The sequence below is a fragment of the Pseudorasbora parva genome, chromosome 20 (genome assembly GCF_024679245.1).
Source record: "Pseudorasbora parva isolate DD20220531a chromosome 20, ASM2467924v1, whole genome shotgun sequence".
Lineage (NCBI taxonomy): Eukaryota > Metazoa > Chordata > Actinopteri > Cypriniformes > Gobionidae > Pseudorasbora > Pseudorasbora parva.
Genome location: NC_090191.1, coordinates 31,262,938 through 31,278,680, shown reverse-complemented (window position 1 = coordinate 31,278,680; position 15,743 = coordinate 31,262,938). Strand labels below are relative to the sequence as shown.

The 15,743-nt window shown below is 37.7% G+C and overlaps 1 protein-coding gene across 3 annotated transcripts in view; it reads right to left on the bottom strand.

Moving 5' to 3' along the window:
* plxnb2a.1 (plexin b2a, tandem duplicate 1) overlaps positions 1 to 15,743 on the bottom strand; it is a 127,458-nt gene that overhangs the window by 27,004 nt on the left and 84,711 nt on the right. For all 3 annotated transcript variants that reach the window (XM_067428598.1, XM_067428599.1, XM_067428600.1), the window contains exons 3-7: positions 4,851 to 5,977; positions 4,574 to 4,762; positions 4,155 to 4,283; positions 2,130 to 2,230; positions 1,651 to 1,783 (exon numbers count right to left, since the gene is read on the bottom strand). In XM_067428598.1, coding sequence (XP_067284699.1) covers positions 1,651 to 1,783; positions 2,130 to 2,230; positions 4,155 to 4,283; positions 4,574 to 4,762; positions 4,851 to 5,975 — 1,677 coding nt within the window. In that variant the 5' untranslated portion in view covers positions 5,976 to 5,977. The remainder of the gene's footprint in view (positions 1 to 1,650; positions 1,784 to 2,129; positions 2,231 to 4,154; positions 4,284 to 4,573; positions 4,763 to 4,850; positions 5,978 to 15,743) is intronic.

The window sequence follows — 15,743 nt, the reverse complement described above, 5'->3', positions numbered from 1 at the left end:
TTTGCTTTAGAAATTAAGCTGGCAGAAAAAATAAAGCATTGTTTTTATTGGACTGCTGATCACTTCACTGCAACATTCTCTCTTTTATTAGTCTGGCTGTTTGATGAGAACAAGATTAAATGTAGTTGCACTAAACTCTGTTAATAATCTGTACAAGGATATATATATATATATATATATATATATATATATATATATATATATATATATATATATATATATATATATATATATATATATATATATATATATATATATATATATATATATATATATTCTGTTGCGCAATGCGCGGAGAACTGAAGGCGCGGCTTGATCTTTGGTTGACCAATCAGCGGAAAGGGGCGTTTTGTTCCCGCCCATGTTGAGATCGAATATTCAAACTGTTTATCCATTTTTTTTTTTTTTCATTTGGCGGATTAGAACAGAGTGTGATTAAAACAAAAATAAAAATATGAGGGGGAAAAACGACTCAAGGTTTGTTTATTTATTCTCATAGGGAGGGTCGAATATATGATAAAGGAATGCTTTCTTAATTTTTCCGTTTGGAAGACAAAAAGGAAAAAACAAATTATCCGAAGGTACACGGACCGCCAAGTAAGCACGTTTCGCAAAATTCTATTGCTTCAGTTGTAGCACGATCCCTCTCCATGATTGCAAAGTTGTAAATGCGGTTAATATAGGCAGGTTACTTCCGTGTACACACAAATGACTTCCTTTTACACTGAAATGACTTCCTTTTACACTGAAATGCCTTCCGTTTGCACTGAAAAGTTCACGCACAACCACATATGAAACACTTGCACATCCACATATGAAATCACTCGCACATCCACATATGAAATCACTCGCATATATATATACACAACTAAAGCATGCATCCACGTTTTATTTTGTATGTATGCGCGTTTTATGGATGTGTATGCGTGCATCGAGTTTATATGTATATGCGAGTGTTTATAGGTGTATATGCATGGAAGTTTATATGTATATGCGAGTGTTTATAGGTGTATATGCATGGAAGTTTATATGTATATGCGAGTATTTATAGGTGTATATGCATGGAAGTTTATATGTATATGCGAGTATTTATAGGTGTATATGCATGGAAGTTTATATGTATGTGTGAGTGTTTATAGGTGTATATGCATGAAAGTGTATATGTATATGCAAGTTATTCACAAGTGTGTATGCATTCATTATTAAAATTATATGTATTGGTATGGATTTCATATTAGTGTGCACGTGTATTTCATATATGTATTTTGAACATCCAATAGTATACATGTATATGCGAGTAATGTATAGGTGTATATGCACGTGTGTTATGTATGTATTGATAAGCGAAGTTTGATTTAAATCCTACGTGGCGCCTCATAGGAAGCTTCTTCGATCAACCAAGACCACTTGAGTTTCTTCTAAGACATTAGAAATGCATGAAGAGTGCTCTGTGCATTCATGTGGTATGATACAATAGTTTGAGGTGCCTAGTGTACAAACTTTATCGCATCAGCTCATGAAAAAAGGATTAGATTCACAGACTGGATCTGTTACAGCCAGTAAATATCAATCCTGAGTCAATCCTTAAGAGGTTAGGGTTTAAAATAACTGCAGACTGTATCACAGTGTGTAGGTGTTGTGCTTTAGTACCTGTCTTCTATCTGTTTTCTTGCAGCTGATGTTGGGGGGCTTAAAGGACTGAATGGTTACACATGTTTGTTTCGTACTCCACAACCAGGCATTCTCTCCTTCTCCCTTGTGACAATCCTTCTTCCTTGTACAACTGCAGGAGAAAAGCAGACAAGCATGAGTAATGAGCCACAATGCATTTGCTTTAAATGGACTAAGCACAGGTATCTAACAGCACTCGCTAAAATTTAACACAACTCCACGACTTGGATTTTAGAGTTTATTTTTTGTTTTTATGAGATCCCTTAACAGTTTCCTACCCGTAAACATATTTTAATAGAGATGGAAGTCACATGATCCACAGGAGAAATTGGTCTTAGTTTATTTGACAGTACAAATATCAAACTCTGGCAGTGTTATTACTTGTCCTGTCCTTTACTGGACATGAATGCCCAAATGATGTTGTGCTTTTGGTAATAAAATGTATCTAACAGACTTACCGGCCCTCCAACACACACCAGCCACAATATGGGTCCCGTTGGGACACACATGATTGACAATCATTCTTCTGCTCACAGGCCTGCACTGGCACTTTGGTGATCTACAGAAAAGAGAAGCGAGAGAAATGTCCATTGTCAATATTGTAGCAAAACACGAAGCACTGCTCACACAGAAGTCACTTTAAAACCAGGCAGCTTTCTATGGGTCAACTGACGAAATTTGCATGACCGACTTGCTGTGATAGGTTAAAACAAAGACGTCAACAAAATGATAGGGCGGATTCCAAATGTAGTTATTGGTGTTTGCCCACAAAAGTTTCACAACAGCAATGGTTAATATGACCGCACGTGTTATAGTCAGTAACCAAGAATTTGAGATGTAAAGTAGCATGCACTTCATCTCAGAGATATAAGAAGCATTGAAAGCAAAAGAGTGTATATAGAAATGCACAGCAAACTAATAACTGCTTATAAAAGTGAAAACTAGAAAAACTACTACGCTCTCTAAAAAATATACTTAATATGTAACCCTGGATCACAAAACCAGTCATAAGTCACACAGGTATATTTGTGCCAATAGCCAACAATACATGGTATGGGTCCAAATTAGTGTTATATTTATATTAATTATATGAACTAAATTATTATGATATTAATTATTATTCTTTTCATGCCAAAAATCATTAGGATATTAAGTAAAGCCCATGTTCCATGAAGATATTTTGTAAATTTCCTACCGTAAATATGTATAAAAATGTATTATAAGTAGTAATATACATTGCTAAGGACTTCATATGGACACGTTAATACATTTTAGACTTTATACTTAGACTTTTACAATAGACTCATACAATTCTTAGACTTTTTTGCACCATCAGATTCCAGATTGGCCTAATTAAAAAATCTAGGCCAAATATTGACTCCTTTCCTTAAAAAACAACATTTATATACATTATTCAGCCTTCAGATGATGTATGAATCTCAACTCAAAAATGGACCCAATGACCCTATGTATTGTTAATTCATAAGATGACTGATGATCAAACAGTCTGATTGGCTTAAAGCAGAGGTTAATTTGTTACATTTACTTGAATATTTTTTAGAAGATTTTACACTTTTAAGAGTAGATTTAAATGTGGTTACTATTACTTTAACTCGAATACATACATTTCTATTGAAAAAACTGTACTTTTATTTTGTTGCACTGGGCGTCGTTCCTATTATTACTTTATGCAATAGAATGAAATCGTTATTCCAAGCACGCACTGTCTGTTATTTTTCTGAGACATGAGCAATGCCCCATTCATAAATGAATCACTCTTTTGAGTCAATTCTTTTTAAAGACTTGATCAAACAAGTCGGCAAAAATGTCTGAATTGTTTCTTTTGGACAACAAACTGGCCAAAAAAAAAAAAAAAAAAACCCAGAGTTAATCTCTAGAGTGGCCAAACAGTGTTTATCCTGACCTCAAAACTCTACAGTTCCTTCTGTGCGCAAAACTCTGCAAGTTCACTTTATCATTGTCCAATAATCCAAAACAATATTATTGTACAAAGCAAAGGATATGCAATGATTTTTGGGCTACAGATGCCAGAAATAATACTTGTCACAACGATATTTAAATTACAATATCTATCTAAATATTAACATGTTATTAAATTGTTAATAGGCTATATATGATTTAAAGTACCTAGTTATTAGATATTGGAGTAGGGTTTTTTATCATTGGATACTTTTTTACTCTTAGTCCTTTTACTAGTCCTTTTACTTTTTACAAAATACTTCTATAATTACTTGAGTACAGTTTTCATACAGTTTTCTAGCTAAAATAATATGAATACAGCCAGCCGTCACAATTCTGTGGCAGTCACCAAGATGTGTGATATAATGTGACATTTGTATATATTTTCTCTGTCATTCCATTCAAAAATCCTTTAAGGTTTGTAAAGTAATCTTATTTAGCAAATTTAACCAGTAGATGATCTCAATGTGATCTAAGTGTTGTGGATGTGTTCATAAACAAACCTTTCTGCCAGTGGTGATATACAAGTGATCCAAAGTTGAATCAAAAAAGAGGTTTTTGTTCACCCCACCATCTGTGCGTTCGCCTTGAATCCTGTGATAAAAGTCAGGATGGCTGGGGTCAAGATGCACCTGCAAGAAAAAAGTTAATTAATTCATTTGTTCATTTTAAAAATGCTTGTATACAAGCAACACATACGTAAACATTATATTACAGGGGTAGGACAGCTAGAACAAGTCCTAGGGTCAAGTGCATTACTCAAGTGGTTGCCGTTCATAAATCATCCTTCCTTGGGTTTGAACCAACAATCTTTTGGTTACCAGTCCATGTTGTAAACCACGAAGCCAGGCCACCACAGCAGTCAAACCTCAAGGGCTGACATTTAAAGAGAATAGAAACCAGACGCTAGAATGCGACTCACCTTTAAGATATCTGCTCCACTGGTTCCCAAGAAGGCCACTGTGTGCTCATTCTCCACTGCTACAGCTACAGCTGTCAGCATGTCATTTCGGGTGTAGATGGGTTTGACGGACAGAGCATACTCAGGTTTACTGGCTAGTGGAGATGGAAGGAACTCTGCACCACATTTATATATCTTCACCATACCCTTCTGTTGGGCGAAAATACACAGCACATTGAAAAAGATTGTAAACGACCAAACAACATTGAAGATGAGTTGAAGAAACACAACAACTCACTTCTCTTTTGGGCTTGCAGATGTCCTCTGTCTTGGAGATGTATGGTGAATAAACGGTCTTTGGTTTATCGTCCTCTAGAACTTCACCGGTGTAGCAGGAATCAATCACCTCCTCGAGCCTGGCGTTAATGCTGTTGAGCGGGTACATACACAAGGCTGATGGACCGCCGTCCTCATCCGTACTAAACACCACATACAGAACCTTATCTTTCAGATTTGAAGAGCTGATATTCCTAGCCAAAACTTCTCCAGGTCTGGCCAGATACGCCGCTTGGACCTTATTGTACATGTTCTCCTGTTGTTCAACACTGACGGTGCAGTTGAGCTGAAGTTCGGTGTAAGAATAATAATGATGTTCATCCTCGCACATGCGCGCTACAAACGTGATCTTCCTGCTGTCACTGGTGCCCGGGGTACGTGAGAACAGGAAGTAGATGTAGCCGTTATCCTTGAAAGCATGGCGAAAGTCATGGAGATAGCGCTGGACAAACGGGCTAGCTTGTACAGTGGAAGCTTCAACCATGTTCTCGAAAACATCCATTTCCAAATGCTCCTGAAGCAACCGAGTGCTGATGAGTTTCGAGCTATCATAGCTACCGTAGCCCTTACCCACTAGAAACACGCTAAGGTTTGAATTGGAATTAGTATCTATATAATAAGAAATGACCCCGACCACCGCGACAGACTCCTCTGTGCTGGCCACGTACGTCTTCTCACCTTTGGTGTCACTATAGTACACAGATTTGTTCACACTGTGAAGGCTTACCAAAGAGCAGATGCCCCTGAAAAGGCTTCCGCAAACGACTAGGGTGCCATTCGCGGAGTTAACTAGTAGGAGTTTGTTGATGTTGTCCATTTCCTTTGCGTCAGAGCACTGTGCAGTGATCGGTGGAGTGCACTGTGGGTTGTCTTTCTTAGGGCCTGTTATAGCACTGTTCTCCAGATGTAGTTTATGGCTCAGCTGATAGATCCCATTTATGGCACCAAGGTAGATTCGCCCAGTTTGAGGATCCTGAACGACATTGTTGATAACGGTAGCAGACAAGAACTGGTCAAGAGTCTCATCACAGCAAGATGAGTCAAAACACAGCAGCAGGGACAGCGCTGCCAGGGCCCTCCACGCCATCTCTTGAGGAGAGAGAAAGAAAACAAGATGTATAATCACATGATCAAGTTACCTTTGCAAAAGTCATCACCAAACCGGTAGGGTCTGAGTCTGTCAATTTATTCAAACATACGTGCAATTCACAATTCATACATACAATGACTTGAATACAGCTCTGCTATGATGGGGAGGTTTTTCATTTCAGAATAAACATTTATTTCAATATATTTTGAAGTGATATTTAGTCGAAAATGTCAGTGTAAAACAACTGTCATGTCATAATGAGTTTTGCCTAATCTTTTATTAATCCTAGAGGAAAAATAATAAAAGCAGTTTAGTTCAAAATATTATTAATATATGAGAAACTTGTCCACCAAAAGAAGTCATGTGGTGCAACAACACGGAGAGAAAAAAAATCAATAAGCAGGAAATTATATCATACAGCAGAACCCACACAGACCTTTAAGTAAAAAAAAAAACATTTAGGCAAAGTTAAGTAAAGTTTAAAGATGGCAGGAAGTAACAAAAAAAAAATATATATATATATTTAAGAATGAATTAAATGTATTACATTTGTAAAATATGATTCTTACATTGATGAGTATGTTTATCATGTGTACACTCACACATATTAACTCTTTTTCCCAGAGTTTAAAAAAAAAAGTTGCCATCCACCACCAGCGTTTTTGATCATTTTCACAAAAATTACATGGTCCCCAGAATATTTTGTTGTTTGGATATCTGAACATGCATGAATATATCAAAAGAAAGATCAGACCATCTGGTTTAAAAAAACAAAAAAACAGAAGACATTTCCTTCAGTAACATTAGTTTTTAATATATGCTGTTTAATGTTACTGATCATATAATTTTACATATGCTTTAGGGCTGCAACTAACGATCATTTTGATAATCGATTAGTTGGTCGATTATATTCCCCGATTAAACGATTTATCAGATTTAAAAAAAAAAAAAAATTTTATTGACAAAACCCAATATTCCACATCCTGCCCAATGCTGTCCTTCAAACAAACATGTCAGCGGAGTGCTATGATATGCCATAGTTTAACTACATGATATTTGTGTGGTTATACAAATAATACTCCATACGGTTTTACTATCATAAAATCATGGTTAATTTCCATAAGGGTAGGTTTTTTGCTATACATGATGTACAAAAAAAAAGTTACTAAGCAAAAGTTCAAATCCCTAAATTAAAATAATATTAAAGAAAAAAACAAAAACACAATGTTAGCAGATTAGAGGAATGTTCTTCAGGAACACACACACACGCACGCACGCACACACAGTATGCTTCGTGTTAGACTACCTGTAATTTATTTATCCTGTAGCAGCAGTTCTCCCTTTACAGTTACTACTCTCATAAAATACTTGAATTATATGTTGACTTTTAAAACTAAATTTAGCATCCAACAGCAGATATTTCAGCTAAATTAATGCTTAAAATAAACAGTTATCATGTTTTGGGCGCATGTACCTATCATGTACCTTTTACTGCATCAGCTCACTCACTTTCCACTCCACTATTTCTAGATGCACATTTTGCACAGAAATGCATTATTCAGGGCTTTAATTTGGCGCAACTGGTGGAAGCTTTGCATACAAAGAGCAGACCCAACTAATCGATAATGAGAATGGTTGACGATGATTTTCATTATCAATTATATCGACTAGTTGTTATAGCCCTAATATGATTACATATGATATTTGCTTGTTTCTGCGTCTTCTTTGCATGTGCTATGATTAGAAGATTCAGTACTCTTTCAGAAGATGTGTCATAGCACCTCCTAGCATATAACAGTGGTAACACTGGAACCCAGAAAATTATGTGTTTGGTGAGGAAAGAGTTAAAGGAAGAAAAACAAAAGACTTCCGCCCCAGTGATATTTATATATTTATTTTAATACATTTACTTGATGGTTATACCACACAAAAAAAAAACAAAAAAAAAACAACAACAAAAAAAAACATGAAAACAAAGAACCTGGAACGTGAATTTTAAACTAGACTAGTAAAATATATTTTCTTTTTATCTTTGCCATCGACCCAACTTGCCTTAGCAGGCCACACTAATGAGAAACGTACTTAAAAACTGACACCAAGCGAAAGAATTTCTTTGGTATGCCCCATTATAATTTAGTGAAGTAAGCACTAGTCAGAAGTGATACCAACAAAGACTAAGTTAAAAGAAAAATTGATCTGATCCCTCAACTCTTCCCTCAGAAGGGTTGCTGATGGCTGCGTGATTTGACACGCTGATACAAGCGAAGCATTTCTAAAAAGGCTCGTCTTCCCACCCTTGATCTCCTTTCATTCTCCTTTTCATCCATCCCCTTACCACTTCAACAGGTCCTAAAACACACTGGGGCGGAAGTCAAATGCTCATGAAAGGCAGCCTGATTTCAACATAACAGAAGGTGGCTCAATGAATTAAGGGTACACCCTCAGCAGGTGGGCCAAACAATCCTGTCCGCCTTCCTGTAAACAACCCCTATGATAACCAGTATGGCATGCAAAGTTATTGTGTTCGGCAGGAAGATTTAATCACAGTTTTTCCTTGTAAGAACATTCTTGGGGTAATTTTAGCTTTCAGGTTGTAAAAGTAGTTGAGGGAAATAAAATATTCCCTTAATATTCCTGACCATTCCATTACTAAAACTGCCCAGAATTTCACAGGAACTCAATCGTATTTCCCTAAACATGGTGATAATCCTCTGGAGTGAACTTCCACAAATCAGACTATGACGTTTAGATTGCCAGAGCACATACTTTCACTGCAAACTGAATGGCAGGAGTCTCTCAGACACCACAACCTCATGCCCAGAGCTTATAAAGAATTCATGCTAAGAGTTTAGCGGATATTACAGGTCGTATTGGCTTTAATGACAGAGCTCCAGAGACACGATATGAGGCAGGGCAGCAGTGATGGGCTTTTTCACTTTACTTAGTGTCTGTCAGAGCTCCGCCGTGCAGGGATTGCAATGAGATTAGACGGTAGTGTGTTAATTTGTGCCTGTGTGCATGTGTGTGTGACCGTCTGGTGTTAACTGTTAATGGGAGGGGGCCTTTGCTGCTGATTCAGAGCACATGGGCAAATTGTCTGGACTATGGCTTTAGAAAAATGTGACAGGAAGGAGGAGTTTTGGCAAATTGACAAGTTTCATTATAATTATCTGTACTGATGATCCCCTCTCCCCTCATAAACAAGGTCAAATTATTAACCGAAACAATAATGTCAGTCTCTCAGTACAGACTTGATATTTGTGCTGAGTGTGCCACAAGGCTCTGACTAAGCAAGCCATGTGATCACAAAAGAATGCAGTGTGCCTCATGACACTCCTTAATTTGCATGTTAACACACACAAACATCATTAGTAGAGGTTAATAAGGCAAGCTTTCCTATTTCTAGCTCATTCTAAGGCTTCAGTACTAAAGTTCAAAAAACATTATTATCAAAATAAAATAAAAAAGTTGGTCATTAGAATGTTCTTAAAAAAATTATATTCTTCAGAAATTGACACTGAATGTCAATGGGATGCAATGGCTCACTGTATGGTATTATTATTATTTAAATATTTTCTCGAGTTCCATAGAAATTGACATTGCTGTGGAACCTTTATGTTTAATAGTTAAGAAAGTCATACCGGTTTGGAAATACATAAGTAAATGATTACAGACATGAACTATCTCTAAGGTATAAGGCTAAACAAACTTTAAAAGGATATTTAATCAAATTCAATTAAGAACAAGTCTTATGAACAATCTTAGGCTCCAGATTATTATGATTTAATGGTTGAATATTTTGACTTGGGACAGTCAGCGTCCACCATGAACAACGGCGTAGTAACACCCTAGCGGGTACCACCTCAAATACCCGAACATCATACGTTTTCCAAACACTCTTTGGACACAAACAAGCACATATTGCCATAACATCCTGCCTACATGTTGCTCCTTTGAGGCCTAGTCACATGACCACCACACCCCCTTCAAAACACTCCGTCTCAACAAGAATGAGTAGGAAGTGTGTTTGTGTTTGTCTGTATCACTGTGTTCTTCGGATTTACAACTGAGGGCATGCCTCAGATGGCATTTCCTTTTTTTCATCTGTGATTCAGTTCTGATCCAGAGCCAAACCAAACACATTTCCACTAAATTACTATAGGGCGATCTAAACTTGAGTTGACCATAAATTAGCTTGCAATGCAGCAGAAATATGAACAGGGGGGAAGGATGTCTGTCTGATCATGTTGTGGGTGGGAGTGTGTATTGCGGTTTGCATAAGCAGCAGTAGTGTTATTGCTTCTCTCTGTGTTAAGAAACATGACGGGTAGCTCAGTCCACGAGCAGACAAGTGCTGAACCAGCACTACCCTCACCGCGGGGTAGTACACTGAAATTTATCTGCTGAGTTAATAGTAAACCCCACATCTACTCTCAGAGTTCCTCACATACTTCGCCTCTCGCATACAAACTTTGTTTTACCCTTCAAAACAGCTTGTTTCTTTACTCCACAGCCAAGTTCAGCTAACTCGTGCATCATTTACAATAGTCTCTCATTAAACTGTCTTAAAAATGATTTTCTCCTATCCAAGCTTAATATGTAGAGAGACACTTGTAAGTAATAGGCTATGGGCTATTTTACCTGAAAAGTGTAAATGGTCGCTCTGCATCACTATCTAAAAATTGCTGTTTTTTTGAGGTTTCTAGCCAATCCAACAAAGTAACATCAGCCCAACCAATGAAGTTAGTTTGGGGGAAAGCCATATGTTTGTCTCACCAATGGCAAGCCAGGGTTTGTTCATGAAACCTTTCCGAAAAACACAAGGTCAATGTTTGGTTGGTTAGTGCCCCTATTATGGTTTTTTGAATATTCCCTTGCATGCAAGTGTGTAAGATAGCCGTTTGTGAATGTAAAAGTTTTGCAAAGTTGTAAAGTAGAAAGTCTATGATAAATAAAGTCATCGTCTCCCAATAAAAATAATCGTTGTAATGAGTTTTTTTTCCCGAAATTAAAAAAAAGCAATAAAAAAAGAGGATTTTTACATCCTAAATTTAATAATGTATTTTTCTACTATGCAGATGCACTCAAGAAAAACAAAAAAAATGTTCTAAACGTTCTAGAATGGTCATTCTTTTTTTGTTTTCCATATCATTTTTTTCCAATATCATGCAGCCATACTACACTCTAGTAGATTTTTTTTGAGGGCTCTTAAAAATGAACATGCTAACCAATAACAACATATAGATTTCTCCAGGTGTTGTAGACCTACTTGGTTTGATTTTAGGAATTCCGTTTGCTGATGCTTGTGGCATATAAATCACACTTCACCTTTAAATCTTACTGTTTATTAATGCAGAGAAGGATGCCAGGTTCTGCCCTCCTGTCATGGCCGCCTCTGCGTTTGCTTTTGAATGACTGTCTCCACGGACAGCTCGGAATGATTGACGGGTAAAACCGGCAGACTAATTAAGGCTGGGATCAGAGGGAAAACGAGTGGCTGGACACACTCAGGTAAAAGTGGGACAGTATTGAAAGAGCTCTTTGAATATGTAAAAGGAAGAGATTTAAACTATCCCAGTCTCCTAGAAGACCTGCCTCTCACTTTGGCTCTGTCCCAAATGGCACAATCAAAGTGGACTTACGTGGCCTTCATTGGCATGTGTCTGTGAAGTAAATGACTGAATGATGTCAAAAAAAGGTTCAAAAGGGTCCAACATTTCATCTTAGCTAAACATTCACAATACATTGCTTTGCTTTGTCATTGACCTGAATTTTGCCAATGCATAATTGAAAATTAAATTAATGGCTAATTTAATTAAAAATTTTCTTCACATAATATTTTATATGACTCCAGAAGATATGGAATATAGTGTACACTTTGTACAGACTATTTTTATGAAACATTTATAGTGGGTTTTTAATTGTTTAGTTTTTTTGGAGATCAGCAGCCCCGATCCTCACTCACTTCCATTTTTGTATAACAACGTCATTACTTTTTAGAATTGATCAAAATCCAGTCATTACCACTATATATTATATTTATATTATAGAATTGTATTACATGTTCTACGTCCAACAGCCTTGAGCCCGCAATCACTTCCGGTGCGTGAGGTCTGTACAGTTTACGCAACATATTGTGTACAGACCTCACGCACCAGAAGTGATCACACTCAAGGCTTTTGGACATAGTGGCATATTAGAGGTAAAAAAACAAAAACAAATAACTTTAGTATAAATACTGTTTGGTTAATGCAATTATCTAATTAACCAATCACAGTGGCAGTTGCTTCAATGCATTTAGGGGTGTGGTCCTGGTCAAGAAAATCTCCTGAACTCCAAACTGAATGTCTGGGAATGAATGGGAAAGAAAGGTGATTGAAGCCATTTTGAGCGTGGCATGTTTGTTGGTGCCAGACGGGCCGGTCTGAGTAGTTCACAATCTGCTCAGTTACTGGGATTTTCACGTACAACCATTTCTAGGGTTTACAAAAAATGTTGTGAAAAGGGAAAAACATCCAGTATGCGGCAGTCCTGTGGGCGAAAATGCCTTGTTGATGCTAGAGGTCAGAGGAGGGCTGACTTATTCAATTTTGACTGAAATAACCACTCGTTACAACCGAGGTATGCAGCAAAGCATTTGTGAAGCCACAACACACACAACATTAAGGCGGATGGGCTGCAACAGCAAAGACCCCACCGGGTACCACTCACCAAAATTGGACAGTTGAAAAATTGCAGACTGGAAAAATTGCATGGTCTGATGAGTCTCGATTTCTGTTGAGACATTCAGATGGTAGAGTCAGAATTTGGCGTAAACAGAAGGAGAACATGGATCCTTCATGCCTTGTTACCAGGCTGGTGGTGGTGGTGGTGGTGGTGTAATGGTGTGGGGTATGTTTTCTTGGCACACTTTATAGGCCCCTTAGTGTCAATTGGGCATCGTTTAAATGCCACGGCCTACCTGAGCATTGTTTCTGACCATGTCCATCCCTTTATGACCAACATGTACCCATCCTCTGATGGCTACTTCCAGCAGGATAATGCACCATGTTATAAAGCTCAAATCATTTCAAATTGGTTTCTTGAACATGACAATGAGTTCACTGTACTAAAATGGCCCCCACTGTCACCAGATCTCAACCCAGTAGAGCATCTTTGGGATATGGTGGAACGGGAGCTTCGTGCCCTGGATGTGCATCCCACAAATCTCCATCAACTGAAGGATGCAATCCTATCAATATGGGCCAACATTTCTAAAGAATGCTTTCAGCACCTTGTTGAATCAATGCCACATAGAATGAAGGCAGTTCTGAAGGCGAACACAGTATTAGTATGGTGTTCCTAATAATCCTTTAGGTGAGTGTGTCTATCTTTCTTGTGAGTAAATGATGGAAATATATGACAAAAATATGTCTTTATAAATATAAGATGTTAAATAAGCATCTCATATCCTTTAAACATGTTCTGTTGTTTGACTGTAAAATGAAGGGACATAGATGCAGGACGGACAATTAAAGTGTTTACGATCAAGCAAAGCTGTAGCGAGGCACTTACAGATTGAGGTTAATAGCAAGAATGCCCTTGTCTAGTGTGTGTGTGTGTGTGTGTGTGTGTGTGTGTGTGTGTGTGTGTGGAGTGAGTTCACTACCCAGCTGGTCCCAATCAAGTGAGAGACAAGTGCAGAGGTTAAGGTAATTACTCTGACTGGAAGAGAACTAGTTCAGGCTCTGATGATCGCCAGGAGGACGAAGGGGGACAAACAAACAGATAAAAAGCATCTCTCTTAAAATATAATGTAGACAGTCATCGTGTGTGTGTGTGTGTGTGTGCACCTTCATGAAGCTGCTGAATTTACCCCCTTCCTCATTAGTGTTCCTGAAACATCTCTATCACAATCTCTGCCTCTTGCTGTCTTTCCCTCTTGCGCTCCTGCTTTTTTTTGCACTCAATCACTGGAGCTGCAGATAATCACTCGATTCTACAGCTGTCAGCCACAGAGAGAGAGAGAGTGAATGGAAGATGAAAGTGAGTGAAACACGTAGCCCATGCTTTCATAAGCCAGGTTCGAGCGCAGAATGCCCAAATGCAGTTTAGTTTCATAAATCTCTTCAAAAACAATTTTGATGCAATTTGTCAGCAACACATCAACTGCTGTTTCACAGACAGGGATCAAAGTGAAGCATACATGGCGTGACGGGCATGCTGTAAGATCGTAGGAACAACAGAGTCATGAGGATGGAAAGTCTGTTATGCTAATGTAATCTAAACGACTCTTGTTAAGGACAAAGTTCATTAATGCCCTGATATATCAGCCCAACCCCATTAATCTCCAAAAACCGGGTGTGATATTTAGGCATTCATGCTGCACTCTAGACATTTTGGAAATCTCTTACTACTTGAAATAACCACTGGAATGGTGTTCGAAGTTACATAACTTAAGGCCCGGGTATAGTTAATTTTTCACATCCGGATGCATCTTGTTCGCAGTCGTATCCGCGCAGCTTTCAAAGTATACTCAAACGTGAATGAACGCAGAAGGACAGTACAATTGTTGTGACTCATCTGTCTCTTTCTTGAAAGAGAGTTGTACATGCACCATATAGAAAATATAAGATTTTTTAGGGCTTTTCAAAAGTAACAATACTTATATATATACACACACACACACACACACACACACACACACACACACACACACACACACACACAGTACAGGCCAAAAGTTTGGACACATTACTATTTGTAATGTTTTTGAAAGAAGTTTCTTCTGCTCATCAAGCCTGCATTTATTTGCTTAAAAAAATTATTTGAAATGTGTAATAATGTGAATTATTATCACAATTTAAAATATTTGTTTTTTTAATTTATTAAACTTTAAATGATAATTTATTTATGTGATGCAAAACTGAATTTTCAGGATCGTTACTCCAGTCTTCAGTGTCACGTGACATCCAGTCTATCACATGATCCTTCAGAAATCATTTTAATATTCTGATTTATTATTGTTGTGTGTGTGTGTGTGTGTGTGTGTGTGTGTGTAAATGGTAAATGGACTGCATTTATATAGCGCCTTTATCCAAAGCGCTTTACATTTTTGCCTCACATTCACCCATTCATACACCGACGGCGATGTCAGCCATGCAAGGCGCCATCCAGCTCATCGGGAGCATGCTGGGGTTAGGTGTCTTGCTCATGGACACTTCGACACTTGGTCAGGTGGAACCGGGGATCGAACCACCAACCTTTCGGTTTGTAGACAACCTACATGAACCACTGAGCCACTGCCGCCCGCAGTGTGTGTGTGTGTGTGTGTGTGTGTGTGTGTGTGTGTGTGTGTGTGTGTGTGTGTTTATATATATATATATATATATATATATATATATATATATATATATATATATATATATATATATAAAATATATATATATATACACACACACACACATACACACACACTTATATGAACGTGTGACTAACAGCAGTAAACAGAAAGTAAACACATTTTTTAAGAAGAGAGATCAATTCTTTCATCGTGATTCTAAATCTACATTCCCTCATTCACAAGCGAATACCTTAAACACTAACAAATGTCGACAAGTTTGGCCCCTTTGCATTCTGCTACTCGGAAACAAACTCATGGCATGCACGTATGCACACAGACACATGCAGGCAGTGGCATGGAGCTGTGTCATCTCTCCCAGTGGCTCATGGAGAACAGCAGGCATGTTGATTAAATTTGACTGCTCATTGTGCCGAATCTATAAT